This window comes from Dioscorea cayenensis, chromosome 5, assembly GCF_009730915.1.
Source record: "Dioscorea cayenensis subsp. rotundata cultivar TDr96_F1 chromosome 5, TDr96_F1_v2_PseudoChromosome.rev07_lg8_w22 25.fasta, whole genome shotgun sequence".
Classification (NCBI taxonomy): Eukaryota; Viridiplantae; Streptophyta; class Magnoliopsida; order Dioscoreales; family Dioscoreaceae; genus Dioscorea; species Dioscorea cayenensis.
The window spans coordinates 28,815,814-28,832,373 of record NC_052475.1 but is presented as its reverse complement, the minus strand read 5'-3'; the positions used below and the strand labels follow the sequence as shown (position 1 = coordinate 28,832,373).

General features: G+C 33.5%; 3 protein-coding genes across 5 annotated transcripts; 1 reads left to right on the top strand and 2 right to left on the bottom strand.

The window, feature by feature from the left end:
- Positions 1–246: 246 nt before the first annotated feature.
- LOC120261969 (40S ribosomal protein S9-2-like) lies at positions 247–3,169 on the top strand. The gene is given in 4 exon segments (XM_039269993.1): positions 247–370; positions 668–747; positions 749–1,050; positions 2,797–3,169. Coding segments are annotated over 4 exon segments (594 nt in total). The 5' UTR covers positions 247–342; the 3' UTR covers positions 2,981–3,169.
- Positions 3,170–5,647: 2,478 nt separating this feature from the next.
- On the bottom strand, positions 5,648–6,515 carry LOC120262028 (transcription factor ILI3-like). Its single transcript, XM_039270061.1, has 2 exons — positions 6,218–6,515; positions 5,648–6,068 (listed from the first exon to the last, which is right to left on the bottom strand). Exons 1-2 carry the CDS (start codon positions 6,320–6,322, stop codon positions 5,913–5,915), a joined length of 261 nt encoding a protein of 86 aa, XP_039125995.1. The 5' UTR covers positions 6,323–6,515; the 3' UTR covers positions 5,648–5,912.
- Positions 6,516–13,555: 7,040 nt separating this feature from the next.
- LOC120261582 (F-box/kelch-repeat protein SKIP11-like) lies at positions 13,556–15,957 on the bottom strand. Of its 3 annotated transcripts, none has more exons than XM_039269520.1 (3): positions 15,798–15,957; positions 15,555–15,666; positions 13,556–15,432 (listed from the first exon to the last, which is right to left on the bottom strand). In XM_039269520.1, exon 3 carries the CDS (start codon positions 15,340–15,342, stop codon positions 14,038–14,040), a length of 1,305 nt encoding a protein of 434 aa, XP_039125454.1. In that variant the 5' UTR covers positions 15,343–15,432; positions 15,555–15,666; positions 15,798–15,957; the 3' UTR covers positions 13,556–14,037. The 3 variants fall into 3 exon arrangements, with proteins under 3 accessions (XP_039125454.1, XP_039125456.1, XP_039125455.1); XM_039269522.1 differs by having other exon boundaries at positions 15,843–15,949; XM_039269521.1 differs by having other exon boundaries at positions 13,556–15,666; positions 15,843–15,949.
- Between the last annotated feature and the right edge of the window lie 603 nt (positions 15,958–16,560).

Genomic DNA, 16,560 nt, shown 5'->3' with positions numbered 1-16,560 from the left:
GTGGCTCCCTGAGTTCGATTCTCGCCCAACGCAAGATGAGGGCATTGTGACGTAGAGTGTGGCTCCCCCACGTGCCCACCCCTTGATTAGGTGCTTATGACTTTTTTTAAAAAAAATAACAAATAATTAGTTATACAAATATTTTTTTAAAAAAAAAATAATTTTTTCTCAACCTTTTTTGGCCCATGAGCACTGGCCCATTAGGGTTTGAGTTCTCTGTATAAAAGCGCTAGGGTTTTTAGAGGTGCTTACCTCTTCGCTGCTTCTCTCCTCAATCCCTCAGTTTCGCGGCGGCGGCGGCGGCGGCGATCGGCAAGTTGCCCTGCGGCGGGTGACGGAATCATGGTCCACGTTTCGTTTTACAGGAATTGTAAGTCTTCCTTGCCTCTCGGGTGATTTCAGATCTTCGTTTCCGGATTTGATTTTCTATGTTGTTTGATCCGGCTTTCTTGTCTTCTTCTTTGATTTTGTTGTTGCGATTCCTAGAACTTTGTGATCTATGAATTTTAGTGTTTTGTTGGATCTAAGGTCACTTTTTTTTTAAAAAAAAAAAAATCTTGGAAATCCTTTGCCTTGATTAGGGTTTGATCTTGTGGTTTGGTTCTTAGTTTGAAGGTTAAATAGGATTTAAGATTTAGATGTGATTCATATGGGGGTTGTTTGGCAGATGGCAAGACGTTTAAGAAGCCACGAAGGCCATATGAGAAGGAGAGGTTGGATGCCGAGCTGAAGCTTGTTGGAGAGTATGGGCTTGAGGAACAAGCGCGAGCTTTGGAGGGTGCAGTATGCGCTGAGCCGTATCCGTAATGCTGCCAGGGAACTGCTGACTCTTGATGAGAAGAACCCCAAGCGTATCTTTGAGGGTGATGCACTGCTGCGCAGGATGAACCGCTATGGACTCCTTGAGGAGAACCAGAATAAGCTTGATTATGTCTTGGCCCTCACTGTCGAGAACTTCCTTGAGAGGAGGCTTCAGACGTTGGTGTTCAAGTCTGGAATGGCTAAATCCATCCATCATGCTAGGGTGCTTATCAGGCAGCGCCACATCAGGTATAAACCTTCTTTTGGTCTCTTATTATTTTTTTTTTGTCATGGTTCATACTGCTTGTTTTTAGGCCCATGTCATCAAGGCTTGCTTCTGGTTTTACTTGTTTCTTAATCTGTGATCTGTTATTCTGTAGATTTGTTGTGCTTATTTTGTATTGATGCTTTCCTATGGCTGATATGCATGCTGTTTTTCATGGATTTAGTACATATGATAAGGCTTTTATCATGGATTTATTTCATATGGCAAGGCAAATGGTGTAATATACCATTCTCATGTTTTGGCAAAGTGTAATGATTCAGAAACTGTCTACTGTCTATGTTAATCATGGTGCTGTTGTTTGAAAGTTGCCTAGGCTGTTAAATCTGCTGTGATTGTATTCCCAGGGGATGGAAAATGCTATTCATTCCAAGTGATTCCATATGTTGGATAATTTGATAATCATTGAAGGGTTTATTTTTTTATCGTGTTAGAGAAATTTAACTGTCCTTTCTCTTCACTAAGTTGATTGCTATGCTGATCATTATGCATTATTATTACGGTTCAAGGTTAACCTTTTTCTCGAAGTTGCTTTAAGTTTCTTCTCTCCTGTTTTGCATAATGTTCTAGTGGAGGTCATTTTTTTAATCTCGTTTTAACATTGGCTTTTTTTTTTTAATGATGTATGTTTAGCGATTTCAAAAATCTGTACTGGTTGCTTTCCTACAGACCAATAAGAAGTATTCTCTAGCTTAATTTTGAATTTCTTTAACATAGTAATTGAGAAGCATTTTTGTGTTTAGGTGCTCTCTAGTTATTCGTATTATTTATCATGCCCTCCTTAAATCTTATTTCTTTGACTTGTATCTGTAATTAAATTTTCTTTTATCCTTTTTGTTATGGTGAGAAAATAAAGAGATGAAGTTTGCATTGTTGTCATGCCCATGACCTGAATTGAAGTGCATTGCCTATCATTTTGAAAAATTCTCAAGTATTTGATATTTTATAAAGTTGTTTCCTTGCTTTCCTGCTTAAATTGCCTTTGCATATAATTTTGAGACACATGATGGGCCTATTTCAAATTCATTCCTTCATTTAGTCTCGTTTGTTATCATGATGGTTTTTAAGTTGATATTTGGGATTTATAAAACATCAACCAATGGGGATCCTGCTATTTTTCTAAGGTAAACTTGATCTTGATGTAAATCATTAGGTATTGTAGATACTGCCAATGATATAGATTATGCGTCATGATTCTTCATGTCAAGGCATTAATTAAAAAGTTTGTCAAATCAGTTAAGTTTTGTTAACAGTGGATGTTCTTTTGGTAATGCAATTTTTTGTAATTTTTGGGTTGGTGCGATGTTTTGATCTGATTATTAGGGATGTGTTATGGGAAATAAATTAAGAAATTTTTGGGTTGGTGTGATGTTTTTGTATGATTATTGGGATGTGTTATGGGAAATAAATTGAGAGGTAAAGAGGCAAAGAGGCTGCTTTTGTGATGTATGGGAAATAAATTAAGAGACAAAGAGGCTACTTGCCAGTTTCTATGTGTGTTATCATTTCGCATAGTGTCTATCTGTGTATTGAAACTTGTTTAAGGCCCATAGTCACCATTGTTTTTTTAATTTGGCGTGCTTGTGATGTATTGGGTTTTGTCAGTCTTGGATGTTTTATCCAGTTCTTGTAGGTTAGTTTCATGCTTGTTTTTCCTTATCATTGGATACAAGGCACAAATAAATCCTCTGTTATCTTTGAAACTGTTTCAGGGTGGGGAGGCAAGTGGTGAACATTCCATCATTCATGGTTAGGGTGGAGTCTGCAAAGCACATTGACTTCTCTCTCACAAGCCCACTTGGTCAAGGGCGCCCTGGAAGGGTGAAGCGAAAGAATTTGAAGGCAGCATCAAAGAAGGCTGCTGGAGGTGATGGTGAAGAAGAAGAGGAAGAATGAACAAAGTGAGCAGGCATTACTAGTAGTTGAGAGCTGGTATTGGAATTTTGTTTCAAGACTATTATGTTTTTTTCTATATTGTATTTTTGCTTGGTTTAGACTGTCAAATCTTATGCGTATTTTGTACTGACCATTTTAAGCTGCACTTTGGTTGTTTTTCATTAAATCGTTCTATCACTGTGCTTTTACTTTGTTGGACTCTGGTTGATTTTCATTTCAATTGATTGAAGTGCATATCTTGGATGGAAGTATCATGTATGTGAATTAGTCGGAAGCCAAGCCATGCTTCAATTTGAATTTGATCTTTCAGTGTTACCATTTTCATTCTTTGTATTTTACAAATTCTACTGCTTGATACTATTGTTGTTCTTAATTTGTTCGGCTCTAGTAACTTTGGTATGATTTCGGATTCTGTTCACTTGAGAGCCAAATGTCTTAGATGAATGATCCATGTTATCTATGGTGGACTATTGGTAATGGTTGTTTAATGGACTTGATTACTGTATCACTCTGAACAGGCTCTCTGAACTCAAATCAAAGGATCATTAATATCTGAAATTGGGTTTTGTTGAATAAGATGTTGCCTTTTTTTCGTTTTTGTTTTTTATGTTTACCTTCCTTGTAGTATCATGTAATATATATATATATATATATAAACACATATTTTTTATGGTTGTTGAATGACCACGAGATTTTTTTTAAAGTCTTGTGTTTTTGTCCGTAGCGTCTGAAGTTGGGGGCAGGCGGTCAAAAAATGGTTATTATTTGTAGACTGCATGTTTCTGGAGTTGACCGAAAGACTTTTAATCAACAATGGGTTTCTTCAAATTTTGGTGTTATATTATTTATTTATTTATTTGATTTGCACCCACCAAGGGTAAGCAGATGAAAAGGAAGATAGATCAACGAGAGCTATTTTCTAGAATTTGTTGGTTAAATGAAGAGAATAAGCTTCAGAAGCCAATTAATTAAAATGAATGCATATTATGGTTCTTTCCTTTCCTTAATTTTCCCAAATGACAGCGGGAGATGAACCTTTTAGGGCCCGTTTGGTTACAAGGATTGATCCCCAAGGATTGGGGATCAATCCTTGTGGCATGTGCATGCCCATGTTTGGGCATGCACCTAGGGACATGGGAAGGGATTGAGGGGGGGTTGTATACCCCTCAACCCCTTCATACTCATCCCCCTCATTTTGGGGGGATTGAGCATGCCTTGATGAGATAATGACTCTTTTACCGCTCATAATATTATATTTGTTTAAATTTTTAATGATTTACATAGTATTTATACATCGTATTTTTTTATATTTACATTGTATTAGACTGAAAATTAAGAAATGACATGTTATACATTGTATTTATTTTTAAAATATTAGAATTATTTATATTTAGTGATTTAAAAATAATTAAATTTGGATATTCATTTATTTTTAAATAAAAATCAAATTATATTCATCAATTAAAATGTATAAATTTTTAAAATTTATTTAGAAAATAAATAACTCATTTTTAATTTTTTTTATAGAAATTGAATCTATTTAATAATAATTGTTTTTACAAGATATATTATTTAATTAAAATATTAAAGGGTAAAAAAGTAATTGTACTTAAAAATTTTTCTTTTTATTCTCTATCCTATTCCTATCCCCATCCCTCCAACCAAACATTACTTTTGCTCCCATCCCCAATCCCTCTTTCCTATTTATATTCCCATCCCCTTCCCCATCCCCTTCCCCTTCCCCATCTCCATATTCCCATTCCCTCTAACCAAACGGACCCTTTATTTTTTCCCCGTGATTTCCAGGAAGGCGATTTGGTTTTGTTTGAGTTTTGATTAAATTTATTTATTTATTTATTTTAAAAAAAAAGAGAGAAAAAGAAATAAATTTGAAGCATTCATTTGGAGCCTATAGGACAACATCCTGACAAATCCTTCCAACTTTCTTTAGTATCAAAGCATCTCGTTGTTCCCTTTCAAGGTTACAAACTCCCCCTTCTTTCTCAATCTCCCTCATTCCTAGAACTTGTTTGTTCAACTACTTCAACTCTCTCTCTCTCTCTCTCTCTCTTGAAATTGTTTATGAACTTCAACTCTCAACTTTCTCTCCCTCACTTAGTCATTTTGTTTGTCAACTACTACAACTTCATCAATCTCCATTTTTTCTCTTCTCTTTTGTACAAAAGATACTGAGGGTGCAAACAAGAACTTTCACAGAAAAGTCACCATTTTACTACAATTCAAACATTTGTAATTTTGATTTTGATTTTTTTTTAAAAAAAAAATAACCATGGTATAAATCATAAAAGAACCAAAAAAGCCATAGAATTAGTATGGGTAGTGAATGGCGTGCATGGTATCCCATTGATAAAGGGAAGAGGAGAGTGAGGGCCCATGCTATATATGATCCTTTGATACTCCCTACTCTGCTTAATTTACTGCTGCTACATCCTCGCCGTGATTGCTACTCCTGCTGCTACTGCTAACTTCTTCCTTTTAGCCTCTACCCCACTTCTCTCCTTCCCATTCCCATTCCCATTCACATTCACATTCACATTCACATTCCCATTAAATTAAACCATCATCTTACCTCATCTAAATGCATCTGAACACCATAAAATTATACAACCAAAAGCAACTGAATAACATAACAACAAAACCAAACATAAAAAGAAAAAGATAGATACGTACTACACCACATTCCTCCCTTATACCTTATATATGGTTGGTTGTCATTGTATCAAACAACTCAACAACTCTTGCTTGCCAGACATACATAAGACTTCAACACTAAACCTAAGCAAATAGTAAACCTTACATTCTCCTTAATTATATCCTCCTCCTCCTCTCTCTCTCTCTCTCTCTCTCTCTCTCTCTTTCTCACTATAGATTTATATATCTTTTAATGATAACATACAGTGCTAGTTATCATTTAGGACCTGAGAAGCTCTCGGATGATCTCAGCCTGAGCACTGTTAGTGTCCAACGTAGCCATGAGACCGGAAAGCCGATCACTCAGATCATCAACTTCACGGTGTAAGCTCTTGATATAACTGCATGTTTCCTTCAACAGCTTTGCTGCTGATGCCTGCATTGCATGCATATTATATATGTGATCATTTTCTTGATTTTCCAATGAATTATTATTATTATTATTGTAAATAGATAATTACTATATATATATATAAGACATGCCACTTACTATATATATGCAATTAAACTGATCAACTAACTTACTCGGCTTGCGCCACTCCGGCGACGAGACTCAGGGAGAAGGGAATGGAGCTTGGAGATAAGCTCATTGATCTCCTCTTCTGTTATCCTTGACCTCCTAGAAGACATGATCTTTTATATATTTCTCTTTAATTAGCTGCTGCTGCTGCTGCTGCTGCTGCTGTGTTACTGTATCTCCTTTGCTTGGAAAGTTGGAAGTTGGAACCAATTACTAGAAGAGTAGTAGGCAAGGGAAAAAGAGGAACAGTGTTGAGAAAAGAGGGTGGTTTTTGAAAGGGAGAAGAGGGAGTTTAGGGAGGAGGAGTTGAAGAGGACCTTGAAAGGCAACTTAGGGTTAACATATATTAAGAAAGATGCATGGCCCCCACAATGCTCCCTCCTTGTCACCCTTTGTGGGACTCTTTTTTAGGTTTTCATCTCCATCACATCTTGTTATTTTACATATTACACATATTATTATATTATATAAACACCTTAATTACACGTGCGGCCACACACACACTGACACACACTAATTGATAAAATTTTATTTTTTTCATATACTCAAGTCAAGTTGAGATTATATGTATAAATACTCTTTAATTTCATGTATATATATATATATAGTTAAGTTAATAATAAGTTATTATTTTTTTTAAAATTATTTAACCAATAGAGATAGAAAACTTTTATACCTTTCAATAGTATACTACTAGTTCCTAATATTTAAATATAATGATTATATACATATAAAAGATCAAAGTCTTTACATAAGTGCATATGTAATTTAACTTTGACCTTTTTTTAATAAAAATGAATGCATTATAACAGAGATAACTACAAAATAATTTTTTTAACAGGTGGAAAGTAATTAAATTAAACAAGGATAAGTAGATAACTACAAAAGAATTTAAAAAACAAAAAAAAAAAATACAAGTTAAAAAATTGATATTTAAACATGTATATGGTTTAAAGATTATTCCTTTCTTTCTTGCATTCAAGAATTAAAGGCTTCATTTGATTAACAAAGCAGGTTCTTAGTTTTGATTTCTTGGTTAATTAATTAATTTAATCAACCTTGTTCCTTTTTTACTCAAAAGATGCCTTATGTCCCTTGTGTTGTCCTTTTGCTTCTTGTTTGTTTATTCCCAATGTTAAATAACAGGGATAATTGCTACTTCTTGTTGCATTTACTCTTAAGATATTAGAGGTCTAATTCATGTCTGTCCCATATGGAACAAGGAGCATGTGTTAGGCCCTCTATCACACATACATGCAGTTTTGATAGTTAAAAGTGAAAAACTTAATTAATTCCATAAAATGAGGCTAAAGAGATGGAAACTTCTCTAAATCTCTAGGTCCTATAGAACTATATATTTATCAAGCTAGGTCTTACATCAAGAGAGGTAAACATCAAAATGGTTGGCTTTGAAGCACATGACAATGGCTTCTTTTTAAGTTGAGAGAACCAAAGGCACCACATGGCTTTGCCATCCTCTTGCCTGCTTTTATTTGGAATGAGAGGATGAAAGCTTGTTACAAAAAACAAGGACTCTTCTTTGAAGGTTTGCATTTTAACGGGTTTAGTTTTATTATTTGAGTACCCACCCATTTAAATTAATGTTTTTGATTGTTCAAATGATTTTTCTTTTGTTGAGAGTAGACTTGATCAAGGTTCAGTTCTGTTTTATAAACTTTAGAACATGAAGCGAACCATAGTCTTAAGATTTCAGTTCCAAATCCGGTTCCGATTTGGTTCTAAATTGTTCGGTTTTGATTAATTAAAAAATATCAAAAAATTTATATTTTTTAATTTTATATTTAAAAAATAAAAAAATAAAACCGGAACCAGTTGTTTGGTTCCGGTTTTCAACTTGTAAGAACTTTAACTGGAATTTTAAAATTTCAATTCAAAATTTCTGTTTGGAACCATAATCTTTTACAGTTTTGGTTCAATTTCAATAGTGTTGATTCCGGTTTTATTCTACGATACAAACAAAACTAGGGACGGTCTAGGTGAGAGTCACTTTTTGAATGCATTTGTAGTGTAGGCTCTTGTAGTTAAGTTAATGAATGTTGACTTAATTTGATATGTCAAGATTTTAATATTAAGTCTTATGTGTATTTGACAAGGATTCTAGTCATATATTTTGGTGAACTATTAAGTTATTAACAAATTCGGATGCTAAATATTTCATTTTTTAGGAAATAAATAAATTAAATTATGTGTACACCGACAAGTTATTTAGTAGATATATAGGTAGGTATAAGTAATTGATTTTTCACTTACTAAAATTTATTAAAATTTTTATTCTTATGAATTTTATGTTTTTCTATACATCACACCTTGCTTTTATATTTTAATTGGAATATTGGGTATTAATATGAAGGAAAATTTTTTGGGACAACAAAATCTCTGATTTTTTTTTTTTTCAAACCTAAAGTATGAGTTACTGTTTATACATGGCTTAGGGTTTAGTTAATGAAAAAACATTTTAATTTGATTACCCCATAATATAAATATATATCTTCTCCTTTCTATATATCTTAAAAACAATAGTTTTAATAATGATGCAAACTAATTAATGTGCTTCCTAGTTCTTGCTGAGGTTTTTTCTTAGACCAACTTGAACATTTGATAAGACATACTCTGATTACAATTATAGTTTAGATTCAACAACACTTTTTTACGTATTACTTATTTCAAAATTATAAAACTAATTAATAAGTTGATTTTTTTTTTTCTCTTATTGATGCATCTATGCATTGAAAGTCCAGATTATATCTATATATGTATTGATAATTGGTTTAATATAATTTTGAAAAAGTTAATATATTGATGAAAGGAACAAAATTTTTGTTCAATTTGAACAGTGGAAAAGTCATTCAATTTTAAAACTAATATATATTTAAAGTTTTATAATGGCTTAAAAATCATATGACACTAAGCCAACTTTAGATTTAATTAAGCTGAAGTAAAACATATTTAAATAAGACTCATTAGTAGTGTAGTGTCATAATTATTTCACAATACTAAACTTATGTATTCACACATACACTACCCAATCATCAACAACAAATGAAAATGCAATGTCCAAGCAACACGTGTCTCTCTACATATCATGTAACTAAATCAAATTCCATGCAATACCTCACTATATTTTAAACAAGAAAAAGATGAAAAAAAACAATAGAAAGACAAAGAGACATAATAGCAAAGAAGGGCATGGTGGCATAATAAATTGTAATTCATTTGAGAGACAAATGGAAGCAAGTGGCGGATGACAGAGAGTACTATGCATGTTAAGCTTTGCCTCTTCAAGGCCACAACATTTGAGGGACGTCCCTCTCGCTTTTGACGTGATTGCATGCATGCAAGCAGCATGCATGCACTCACGCACGTACAAAATACAAGGGGCCCTCCAAAACCCTAACCATATATAATTGAGTTAAATAATTCATTAGAGTAGTACTACTTCATGCTTGCTCAAATCTCTAAAAAGTTATTTATATAGACGTATAATACAGCACATGAACACAACTGTATCTCTGGTTAATCTAATTTTGAAATGTGTGATATATATGTATTAATGTATATATGCATGTAATAATTAATTTATATAAAATTTATTTAGTGAGGTGAGAAATGAAGGAGGAGATGGAGTGATGCTCCTCACCAACTGCATGAAAAACAGGCAGCCCTACTCACAACAGTGATCATAAATCCCTGAACATTTATAATGCATTAGATTTGGTGAGTTTGTTCATGTGAGGTTTTATCAACATAAAGACATACAACTGTTTCCATTAAATGCCTCCTTCTTTGATTCATTTGATTTCTATAATTATATATATGTATTGTAAAACTACAACTCACATTTATTATACTCAATAATTCTTGTAATGTCATAGACCACATGCATGGAGCTTAATTTTACATTTAAACTAATGTAACACATTTTTTAGTATTTTTGTCCAATATAAAAATCATGTTTAGGATATCTACATAAATATTATCAGTCATATATATATACTCTCATGGTGGTATTTATAAAAATTTGAAGGGACTCATTTAGCTATTAGCGACCTTTTCTGAAAGGATGGTCTAGGCGGTCAAAACAAAAGATGTTGTTGTCGATTGTTATTTTATTATTATTTTATTTATTTAAGATAATTACTATAAATGTCTTTATTTTTGTTATTCTTGAATGTTGTAGTCATTATAATTCTTTCGTTGTTATTCCATTATCCACTCCTAATGGATCATTGTAGTCTATTTATTTTATTCTATTATGAGTTATATATTTTTTAAAAATAAAGATATATATAATTACTATATTTTTTTTTATTTTTCTTATCATCCTTCCTTTTTACAATATAGATAACACAAAGTGAAAAATTCAAACTCCCGACCTCCTGCATGGGACTCTCGTGCCACCGTTGGACTCATGCTTTATTTATTTTGTTCCATTTTCTATCAATCCAAACACATGCTTGGCACGTGAGATGTGGGTTCCAAACACAATAAAGAAGGAACGGCCCTGATGATAAACTGATCCCCACGTACAGTAGGACTGCTGCAAGATGTACATTAACGTGGTCCACTCGCCCCCACCAATCAATCAAGAGCACATGGGAAGGGGAACCAATCACTTTTGGATCACGCGGTGGTGTACGTATCTTTAAAGATTTAGATGGTAACATCCTACAGAACTTCTGGTAATAATATTATATATATATATATATTTATATATAGTAGTACTAGTATTGGCACGTGCATAATTTTTTTTATATATTAAATTACCATACCAAATAATTTAATAAAAATGTTCCTTTCATCAATTTAAATTTGATAAATATGAGGGTGTTATTAAATATAATAGAGAAATAAAAATACTATTCCTATAATTTAAAATTTATTGGATTGTAAAATTTTTTAGCAATTTTGAAATAAATAACAAAGCTACATGATTATAACTCATGTAACTGGTTGTCCATGTTGATGATAATAATAAATATGATATATCGGACTATATTGAAAATAATAAATTTGCACAAATTTAGAGCTTCTGAATTTTAAAATATTTTTTTATTTTTTTATATTAAAAAATATATATTTAAAAATGTTCTGTACATCAAATTTCTTTAAAAAACAATTACTGTTTTAAGTGATAAATATTATATATATATATATATATATTGAAAAGAAAGGGTTGAGCCACAATACCCTTTTTACTTAGAGTTTGTTCATACTATAAAAATAATTCTAATAATTTTATTTTTTATATAGTAATTTCACATATTAACATTTGGAAAACTAAAATTTCTCCTAGTTACCTAAGTGTTGATATATGATCATTGTTGGTAATTAAAGTACAATAAGTTATTAAAAGTTGGATAGAGATCTACAGTTACAGTACTATTTATAGCATAATTTTTTTATATTAATTTTTTTATTTATTAAATTACATTGCTTTAATTAATATCAACAATTTGGGATAGAAAAAAAAATTTCCCATGAACAAATTCAATCTTCAAACTTAAAAAATAATCTAAAATAGAAGAACACCCTAGATTGACATTAAATTTATTTCTATACCAAAAGGCAAATTTAAGCAAGAATAATTTGTTACTTTTTATATGCTATTCCAAAATACCACTTTTTAATTTAAAATAAAATAACAACCCAATATTGATATTAAATTTATCTATAAACAAAAAAGGCCAAATAAGAGAAGAGAATAACATATTGCTCCCAATTTGGAGTTGGGCCCAAAATTCAAAATAAGGCCATGGTGCATCTTAATTACCAATTAACCAATACCTGCACATAGTTAAATTTACAATATTAACGGGGTAGATGTGTAAAAGAATAATATTTCCATTTATATGAAAATGTACATATATAATCACATCACCAATTAACTTGCTAATGTCACATAAAAATTATATTAAGTTAATTGAGTTAATCAATAACAAAACGGTTGATAATTAAGCAGTTAGAAAACAGCACAATATAAAATTTCTTAGCAGCAAAGACATGAACAGAAGGCATATACACAAATAGAGAGTAAAGTTCATAACAAACTGAAGATAATGACAATGCAACCAAGAACACTCACTCTTATAAATGAATCTGAATGTTAAATAAACACGAATTCGAAGAATCTAAACCAAGCTAGCCACAGTACACACACTATTAGTTTACCTTCTCCGCTAATTCGATACACAAGTTAGTGCTGATAAGACATTCTTGCGAGAGCCGACACAGTAAAATGATATCACAGTTAGGATAACCATTTGTTAATTTGATACAAATTTTTCAAGTTGTCAAACAGAAATATGTTTCAGATTCTTTCAAGAATGTCGACCTGCCTTGCAAACAGCACCAATTCAATGTCAATACATATTTACTCTCAGAATGACTTAAAGACCAATACATCATTTGATCACAAACTGCAAGTACTAAAATTTTACACAAATTAATTTGTTCTGAAGCAACCGAGGACACAGTATTATGTGCATCCCAACTCGTGGTCGAACAGATTCATTTTGTGAACGCATGCTTGTTTCATATTGTAGCTGCTGATTGACTAATAAAAGAAAGCAATTACTTAAACAACCGGCGAGCTGGAGTGTGTTCTGTTACTAAATTATCAACATCATATAAGACAATGCCAGTGTGAGATCATAGCCAACCTTGAACTGAATTAAGAGGCAAAAGCGTTAAGCATTTCACTAAATTTTTATCAAGAGAGTCTCAATCACAGCTACTTGAAATTATAAATTAGGACATTGTTCGCATCGTCATATTCTGACAAGAAATAAACAATTTCTTTTGGACAGATCGAAGATCTGTATTAATGCCATGAAGCCAACCCACGACACAAGTATATAAGAAAGTGATGACAAATGTACAAACCGGTCAACATGGTCATGTTTTAACCACAGTAAAACAAGATGTACCAACAAAAACTTTTAGAAAATTAATGAGTAGATAGGATTAATTGAATCCTTGGCCAGTTTCATAATTTGCTCAAGTATTCGTAATAATTCAAACTTAATGCTATACAGTACTGAGAGCGACAGCAGATTGAAAGAACCACAAAAATTACACAAATTTCCCCTCCTTAATCTAAGCTTCTTCAAGCATGTAATTACATTCAGAATCCCACATAAGCCAGGACAAAAGGAATGTAAATCAAGTTTTCAGCATATTTTTATTGCCAGATCCAGCTATCAGAATACTTGCAAGACATATAGATCTAATTTGAAACTGCTTCTTCAGAAAAGAAATCAATAGATGTAACATAGTACACAGAAATCAGTGGATCTAATCTGATAAAAGCAGGCACTCACAAAGAACCAAAATATAAACTCCATGATATTTCTTTATATTTTTTTTTATAAAGTTTTCCTCCAAATAGAGGCAAAAAAATTATTAACCACAGAGGGCTATTCTGTGAAACTAAAATACATTTCATCAAGTACAATAATCTATAACAAAGCACAATTAGCATCAGATTATTGATCTATCCCTTTGCTGCATGATCCTAAATATCTAAAGACCTCTCATGCCAACAGGTGAAGGGACTTCCAAATTGTGCATTAAATGATGTAAAAACACAAAGACCAAAATAAAACATGAGAGGTACAAAGAAGACTGCATGCAATTGAATCTTAAGTTCAATTTTGAAAGTTTCAAAAAAAGGCAGTAGTTTACCCCTCAAGCAGTGTCACTGATTTTATGATCTCAAGCAAGCTAATCCCATGCATGAGTGCTTGCCCTCCTCTTTCTAAATTGATGTAAAACAAATACCAGCTTGTCGCTAATATGTAGCAAATCAGCAGCCCATAACAGCACAATTATACACAAAGCTTCCCGAATGTTTGCTAGCGATCATATTCCACTCAGGTGGCCCGTCTCTTGGAATCCATGAATTAAGCTCAATCATACCTCCGCCCATCGCCCTTGGTCCACCAATAACTATAAGCTGCTCACCACATGCTCGGAACGCAAGGCCCCAACCATTCATAGATACAGACCTCTCAGGCAAGCTCCCAAGTGTAACCCATGAATTGTTTTCTTTGTCGTATTTCCTCACCTCCTTCACCGCATAATCTGCAGCATAGAGATCATTATTAACCACTGCAACAAGTGGAGGAGCTCCCGCAGCTCCATTAAGTCCTGATGACATATTTGGAATGATACGCCAAACACCCTTCTCTAAGTCATACTCTTCGCCGCAGGTCAACACCTCTGTATTACTAGCCATTCCGCCGATGACATAAAACTTGTCATTCATAAACACACCAGAACACATCTTCCTTGGCCTATTCATGCCAGGAAGAGTAACCCAAGTTTGTGTCTCAGAATTGTAAAGCTCCGCGGAATTCAATATGGTCCCCTGAGCATCGGTTCCACCGGCGACAATTGCCTTCTCCCCAAGACTTGCTGATCCAAACAAGCATCGAGGCGAATTCATCACCACACCATTGGACCAAGAATTCGTCAAGATGCTATACTTCAACACAATGTGAGAGGTCACCTCCTTACCGAATACAAGCAATTCAGTGCCCACAGCCAATGACTCCTTATCCGAACACATGAAACATTCGTTATGAGGCATCCTAGGCAAAGTCATCCAGCGCCCGCGATAAGGATCATAGGCCTCCCACTCAAGAACATTGCAAGAGAAGTAAATCCAATGCTCTGTGATCTTATTCAGCCTCCGAAGTTTATAGAGCTCACCGCTTCGAATAAGCGAACGGAAACTACTGTTAAGTGAAGCAATGGCACCGTAATCAGATCGAGAGCAATGATAAAGAAGGCAATTGATAGAGATATCTCTTCCAATAGGGTGAATGAGGGAGTTTGTATCAGAATACTCCCCAGTAACACCCTCTTGATTGGATTCATTGACAGGAAGCTCCATCTCTTGGCTGCCCGGGCAATCAGAAACCTCTGGCAACCTCCTAGTCCTCTTGACACTATCACCACCTTGGGTTACCTCCCCGGATTCCTCACACAAAGACCGCTTGCCTTTGGATATCTCAAGGAGGCGGAAGGTGATATAGGCCCACTTGGATTCCTGCTCGCAAGAGCTCGGCAAGGCCCTTGAGATCAGGCAGGATTGACCTTCCAACATGTCTTCAAACCCAATCTATAGACGCAACTCCAAGCTACAGTACAAGGTCATCCAGACCTCTCCAAAAACCAATCTTTTTCACTCCCAAAGCTGTAAATCCAGCACCAAAGCAAGAACAAAACCAAGACCCACTTAATCCTTCTTTTGTCAATCAAAACACACTAATTAGAATTACAAAATCAATAAAAATTCCATAAAAATCAAAACTTTACGATCTTTACGAGACGCCCCAGGAACCAAAACCAATCAAAATCCAATCTTTTACAGCACAGTGGCTCAAAAATCTGGAGAAAATTCACAGAAGCCAATCTCCCTCCTTTGATCCTTCCATATATTAAAACCAACAAAAATCACATACTTTTTCAATTAAAACCAAAAGAATGAGAGTAAGAAAGAGAATGAGAGAGATATGGAGAGCAATGGAAGAAGAGGGACAGCAAGGGAAGAGAACTCACAAAGTAAATTGATATAGGATACCCTAAATAGTAATAAAAACTCACTCAAATTAAACTTTTTCTCTTTTTCTCTCTCTTTCCTTCCCAATATACCCACTCTTCTTCTCCAAAAGCTCGCCGTTTTAGAGGAGCAGCGGGCGAGCTCTCCGTCCCATTTTATTATCTCCCATTTATTTTTTTCCCCCACTATTTTATACTTTTTTTATTATTATTATTATTGAAAATTATAATCATTATTATTATTATTATTATTATTATTATTATTGGGGAAATGGGGTCAAGCATGGGAAACGGATTCCCGGGTCCACGTTTCCCTAACATTGGTAGGCCGTTTTCTTCTACTTTTTATTTTCATTTTGCTCTTTTTCTGTTTTCCGTTACGATCCGAAAGCGCGGTTCCTCCACGCCTCTTATCTTTTCCCTCCATTAACGCCGTGAGTTTGCTCGCACGTGCGGACTCTCTCTCTCTCTCTGAACGGTTGATCCCGTTTTGAGATTCGTGCTCTCTTATGTCGAAGCATTTTTATTTTTATTTTTTTAAATATATATATATATATATATTAATGTATATATTGTTAAGGATTCGCTTTGATGGATACTCAATCAACTTGCATTCAATTTTGGTGCTAGATGATGTATTACAGCATATAAGGAGTTCAAAGTTTATTATATTCTTTACTTTATTTCCAAATCAACTTGGTATTGACATCTTAACATACATTATTCTTTTTGGAATACTTTTTTTTTCCATCATTATTATATA

Excerpts from the sequence above, each read along its gene's own strand:
- LOC120262028 (XM_039270061.1), bottom strand. The coding sequence starts at position 6,322 with ATGTCTTCTAGGAGGTCAAGGATAACAGAAGAGGAGATCAATGAGCTT. Across the intron at positions 6,069-6,217 it reads GCCGGAGTGGCGCAAGCCGA|GCATCAGCAGCAAAGCTGTT; the intron begins GTAAGTTAGTTG and ends CATGCAATGCAG.
- LOC120261582 (XM_039269520.1), bottom strand. The coding sequence starts at position 15,342 with ATGTTGGAAGGTCAATCCTGCCTGATCTCAAGGGCCTTGCCGAGCTCT.